This window comes from Chiloscyllium plagiosum, unplaced genomic scaffold, assembly GCF_037043375.1.
Source record: "Chiloscyllium plagiosum isolate Xiang-an unplaced genomic scaffold, Cpla_swu_hap1 HiC_scaffold_9, whole genome shotgun sequence".
In the NCBI taxonomy this organism is placed as follows: domain Eukaryota; kingdom Metazoa; phylum Chordata; class Chondrichthyes; order Orectolobiformes; family Hemiscylliidae; genus Chiloscyllium; species Chiloscyllium plagiosum.
This window is the reverse complement of record NW_028270147.1, coordinates 31,001,004-31,007,003: the sequence shown is the minus strand read 5'-3', so window position 1 is coordinate 31,007,003 and position 6,000 is coordinate 31,001,004. Positions and strand designations below refer to the sequence as shown.

General features: G+C 40.4%; 1 protein-coding gene across 17 annotated transcripts in view; it reads right to left on the bottom strand.

Annotated features, from left to right (window-relative positions):
• Positions 1–909: 909 nt before the first annotated feature.
• Positions 910–6,000, bottom strand: part of LOC122554240 (receptor-type tyrosine-protein phosphatase F-like) — a 469,298-nt gene continuing 464,207 nt past the window's right edge. For all 17 annotated transcript variants that reach the window (XM_087990512.1, XM_087990511.1, XM_087990513.1 and 14 more), the window contains one exon: positions 910–2,315. In XM_087990512.1, the coding sequence (XP_087846638.1) occupies positions 2,247–2,315 (69 nt within the window). In that variant the 3' untranslated portion in view covers positions 910–2,246. The remainder of the gene's footprint in view (positions 2,316–6,000) is intronic.

Here is a 6,000-nt window from a genome sequence, read left to right as displayed (position 1 = left end):
CATAGAAGGAGACTAAAACTGTCAATGGTAAACCTCTGTCAGAGAAAATATGAATGATATTTAGTGGGAACAGAATTTGGCTTGGCTGTGTAACAGCTTACTGGTACTTTGCCTTAAGCATGCATACATGAGGAATGGAAACTTGGCCACAGTATTGCATGGCTGTCAGCACTTGGAAGTTCTCCCAGCAAGATGCAGGAAATAAAGAGGAAATAAAGTTGGCAGTCTGATCTTCATTTGAAAGGTTGGAATTGAAATAATGGGGAATCGTGAGTCTACGTTGGCCCCTAAAATGTGTTACATGAATGGATCTAATTTCAGTTCCACTCCTGTGATATAATAATATTCAGCGAGTTTTGAGAAGATTTGTAGCTCAGGTTAAGGTTCTGGATGTAAGTTTGCTTGCTGAACTGGAAGGTTCGTTTTCAGATGATCAGGCCCTCAGAGAAAAAGAACAGGAAATGACATCACACAAAATGACATCACCAACCCAAGGAAACCTCAACACACAAATCGAAAGCGGGTCAGAACACCGGAGGCTCACTGTTGATGTTACCTGGTAACGTGACGAAACGTCTGGAAATGAACCTTCCAGCTCAGTGAGCAAATTTACATCCATAATATTCATTTTCAGTGGAGTCAATACATAAAACAAGTGTGATCACAATATTACATCTGCAAATCATTTTGAGTTCTCATCTCATCATCACTCTCCTCCCAACTTCACTTCATTAATTTGTTTTTAATCAGCAATGGCCTTACTTTTCTACTAAACTGCTTTTGGTAAATTTATATTTATATCTGCATGCAGACCAAAACGGAGGATTGATGTTTATCATAGATGAAGCTTTAATTTTCAAGAGTGGAATAAGAAGTAAGAATTCCCCAATGAAACCACGTTGTATAAAACCCGATTATTCAACTTTATTAACATCAAGACTTTTCCAATGATGATCTCATTTATCAACAAATAGAAAACAGACTGTGTATACAACAGAGTAACCCCTACAGCACTATGCATACACAAGGTAAAAATGAGCGTGTTCCGAACAATTCAACCTTTTCAAATCAGGTTACAGTCGATATCATTCTAATTGATTATATTTGGCATTCATCCACCACCTTCCCCAATTCCACACCCAGACACCCTACTGCAACAGCTCCACAGAATAACAGTTGATTATCCAATCACAGAACTTCCACCCACCATAATAGCTAACTGGAAAATTCAGGCTATTGGTAAGGAAACGCTTAGCAGTCTTAACTCCCACAATAGTCAACGTAAAACAGAGACCAACTGGTCTGATTGGTGACAAATAAGCGTTGCTGCTCCCAGCTCTTCTCTGGGTAGGTGATTGAAGTTTGTAGCAAGGTGCGCTGCAGTGTTTACATGAAGTTGGTTGTGATCCAGTTTAAATTTATCTCCAATAGATTATTGGGTATTGATTACTTTTTCTAACATTTTTATTTTTTTTAAAACAAGGAAAGGATCAAATCGGTCATATTAAGAAACTGTACAAAACCAAAATGCATCCTTGTTTTTTTTTATTAAATTCATCTAACAGCACCAGGCTCCTGCTTTATTCAGTATTAATAGTTTTGTATTGTACAGTATCTGGAGAGAAGACACTTTCATATAAGATTAAACTTCAGTTTGATTTGTCTATCCCTAGGAGTAGATACAGCAGCTATTATCAGAACAGTGGTTAAGATTCCAGTCACCCCGGATTAAATACAGAGCTGCACTAAAATGGGCAGCTCTGTTGCAAACATAAAGAACCCTTAAATCAGCAAAAAGGAGAATATAAAAACTTAACCAATTATAATAAAATTAAAAAATGCATTTACAGCACAAGGAATTCTGTTTTGCCATTGAGCAAAACAATTTAGCTTCAGAAAAAAATACCAATTTTAATAAAAAGATTTATAAAATTGTTGATGGCACCCCTGTTAAAGCCCAAAAAAAACTGATGCATTATATTTGAGCTAAACTTATAATCAAAAAAGGAATCCCATGTAGATTGAAGAGGATTTGAGATGTGTAAATTATTATCATATTGGTTCGGAGTTAAAACAAGTCAACTTAGTTCCTGATAAGTCCAAGAACCATGATAGAATTTCTGAGTTGCTGATATCATTACACCTTGACAACTCGCTGTACAGGATAACCAAACAATGATTTGATATGGCTCAAAAAATTATTTTCTGGGTCCTGAAAGTCACAAGTTCTGATTGGGTGATAGAAGTTACGTTGCATAGTGATCAAAGCTTCCAAGGTACTCCAGCGCTGCTCGGTAACATAACTGGTACTGGTCCTGCAGACAGAAATTAAACATTGTTCAATAAAACTGTGTCTTCTCCATTAAAATCTGAATTCAAAAGATTCATTAAAAATTTAAATTTTTAAAAAAAAATTCTATAAAATACACAACTAATTTTTTTATTTGTTATTCTAAAATATTTGCTTACATGAGTGATTAATATATAACACAGTGGAATTGAAATATGACCACCAAACATCTCTAAAGAGAAATGAAAGTCATTATGTGTGATCCTGGGCAATACTGGAGTAAAGGTTGCTGTAACGCTTATAATGTCACTCACTAAAGGCCAATGTTAAAAATGCAAAGTCCTGAATTTTAATAAGATTTCATTGGTCTCACATTGTAACAGCAGTGTGAAGTGCATATATAGAACATAGAACAATACAGCGCAGTACAGGCCCTTTGGCCCTCGATGTTGCGCCGATCCAAGCCCACCTAACCTATACTAACCCACTATCCTCCATATACCTATCCAATGCCCGCTTAAATGCCCATAAAGAGGGAGAGTCCACCACTGCTACTGGCAGGGCATTCCATGAACTTACAACTCGCTGAGTGAAGAACCTACCCCTAACTTCAGTCCTATATCTACCCCCCCTTAATTTAAAGCTATGCCCCCTTGTAATACCAGACTCCATACGCGGGAAAAGGTTCACACTGTCAACCCTATCTAACCCCCTAATCATCTTGTACACCTCAATCAAGTCACCCCTAAACCTTCTTTTCTCTAATGAAAACAGCCCCAAGTGTCTCAGTCTTTCCTCATACGATCTTCCTTCCATACCAGGCAACATCCTGGTAAACCTCCTCTGCACCCGTTCCAGTGCCTCCACATCCTTCCTATAGTATGGCGACCAAAACTGCACACAATATTCCAGATGCGGCCGCACCAGAGTCTTATACAACTGCATCATGACCTCAGGACTCCGGAACTCAATTCCTCTACCAATAAAAGCCAGTACGCCATATGCCTTCCTCACCGCACTATTTACCTGGGTGGCAACTTTCAGAGATCTGTGCACATGGACACCAAGATCCCTCTGCTCATCCACACTACCAAGTATCCGACCATTAGCCCAGTACCCCATCTTTTTGTTATTATTCCCAAAGTGAATCACCTCACACTTAGCTACGTTGAATTCCATTTGCCACCTTTCTGCCCAGCTCTGCAGCTTCTCTATATCCTGTTGTAACCTGCCACATCCTTCCTCACTGTCAACAACTCCTCCGACTTTCGTATCATCCGCAAACTTGCTCACCCAACCTTCTAACCCCGCTTCCAGGTCATTTATAAAAATGACAAACAGCAATGGTCCCAAAACAGATCCTTGCGGAACACCGCTAGTGACGGCACTCCATGAAGAAACTTTGCCATCAACTACTACCCTCTGTCTTCTTCCATCCAGCCAATTCCTAATCCAAACCTCCAACTCACCCTCAATGCCATATCTCCGTATTTTCTGCAGTAGCCTACCATGGGGAACCTTATCAAACGCCTTACTAAAATCCATATATACCACATCTACCGCTTTCCCCTCATCAACCTCCTTCGTCACCTTTTCAAAGAATTCAATAAGGTTTGTGAGGCACGACCTGCCCTTCACAAAACCATGCTGACTATCCTTGATCACATTATTCCTATCCAGATGTGCATAAATCCTATCCCTTACAATTCTCTCTAAGACTTTGCCCACAACAGAAGTGAGACTCACCGGCCTATAGTTACTAGGGTTATCCCTACTCCCCTTTTTGAACAAGGGAACCACATTTGCTATCCTCCAGTCTTCTGGCACTACTCCTGTAGACAAAGAGGACATAAAAATCAAGGCCAATGGCTCTGCAATCTCCTCCCTTGCTTCCCAGAGAATCCTAGGATAAATGCCATCAGGCCCAGGGGACTTATCTATTTTCACCTTTTCCAGGATTTCCAACACCTCTTCTCTACATACCTCAAAGCCATCCATTCTACTTATTTGTGACTCAGTATTCACATCGACGACAATGCCCTGTTCCTGAGTAAATACTGAAGAAAAGTATTCATTCAGTGTCTCCCCAATCTCTTCCGCCTCCACACGCAACTTCCCACTACTATCCTTGACTGGACCTATTCCTACCCTAGTCATTCTTTTATTCCTAACATACCTATAGAAAGCCTTAGGGTTTTCCCTAATCCTACCGACTAAGGACCTTTCATGTCCCCTCCTTGCTGCTCTTAGCTCTCTCTTCAGGTCCTTCCTGGCTACCCTATACCTCTCAATCGCCACAATTGAACCTTCACGTCTCATCTTGAGATAGGCCGCCCTCTTCCATTTAACAAGGGATTCCAATTCCTTATTAAACCACGGCTCCCTCGCACGACCCTTTCCTCCCTGCCTGACAGGTACATAATTATCAAGGACACTCAATAGTTGCTCCTTGAACAAGCTCCACATATCATTTACACTCTTGCCTTGGAGTCTACTTTTCCAAGCCACACATCCTAAGTCATGCCTCACCGCATCATAATTTCCCTGACCCCAGCTATAACTCTTGCCCTGTAGTACACACTTATCCCTCTCCATCACGAGAGTAAAAATCACCGAATTATGGTCACTATCCCCAAAGTGCTCACCTACCTCTAATTCTAACACCTGGCCTGGTTCGTTACCCAGAACCAAATCCAGTATGGCCTCACCTCTTGTTGACCTGTCTACATATTGTGTCAGGAAACTCTCCTGCACACATTGAACAAACACTGACCCATCTAACGAACTTGAGCTATAGCTTTCCCAATCAATATCAGGAAAGTTAAAGTCCCCCATAACAGCCACCCTATTACTGTCACTCATCTCCTGAATCACCTTCCCTATCCTTTCTTCAATGATTCTAGGACTATTAGGAGGCCTGTAAAAGACTCCTAACAGGGTGACCTCACCTTTCCTATTCCTAACCTCAGCCCAAACTACCTCAGATGGCAAGTCCTCATCCATCGTCCTTTCCACCACTGTAATACTATCTTTGACAAGCAATGCCACACCTCCCCCTCTTTTACCCCCACCTCTGACCCTACTAAAACATTTAAATCCTGGAACCTGCAACAGCCAATCCTGTCCCTGTTCTAGCCATGTCTCCGTAATAGCCACAACATCGAAGTCCCAAATATTGACTATTTTTCAACTTTTTTCACATAACAAATTAGATACCTAACGAGTAGTACGATTACCAAAGTTCCTTCCAAGTCAGATTTTATGCAGATTGTGAGAATGAGTGAAAAGCATCATGATTGGTATATTACTCAAATTTCTGCTATGAATAGCATTCACAGTATTCATTGCAGTTCCGATTATACCCATTTTGATATTAGCATTGCTATAGTAATCATCAAGACTTCAGCAAGCATCTTAGGACTATGAATTTACACTGATTACTGCATCTGATATTTGCACTCAGAGCATGTTTCCCTTAATTTTTAAGAGTTAATAAGATTTTACTAATCAATTGATTAATAAAAAACAATCCAGAAACCTTTATGAAAATTGGTAGAAACATATGTAAAAGCTCTGTCTGGATATCATAGGGGAGAACTGGACAGACACAACCAGGAATCAATTGTCGATGATTTCATCCAGGACCTGTTTCCAGGATTGTCGATGATTTCAGAGCTGAAAAATGTGCTGCTGGAAAAGCGCAGCAGGTC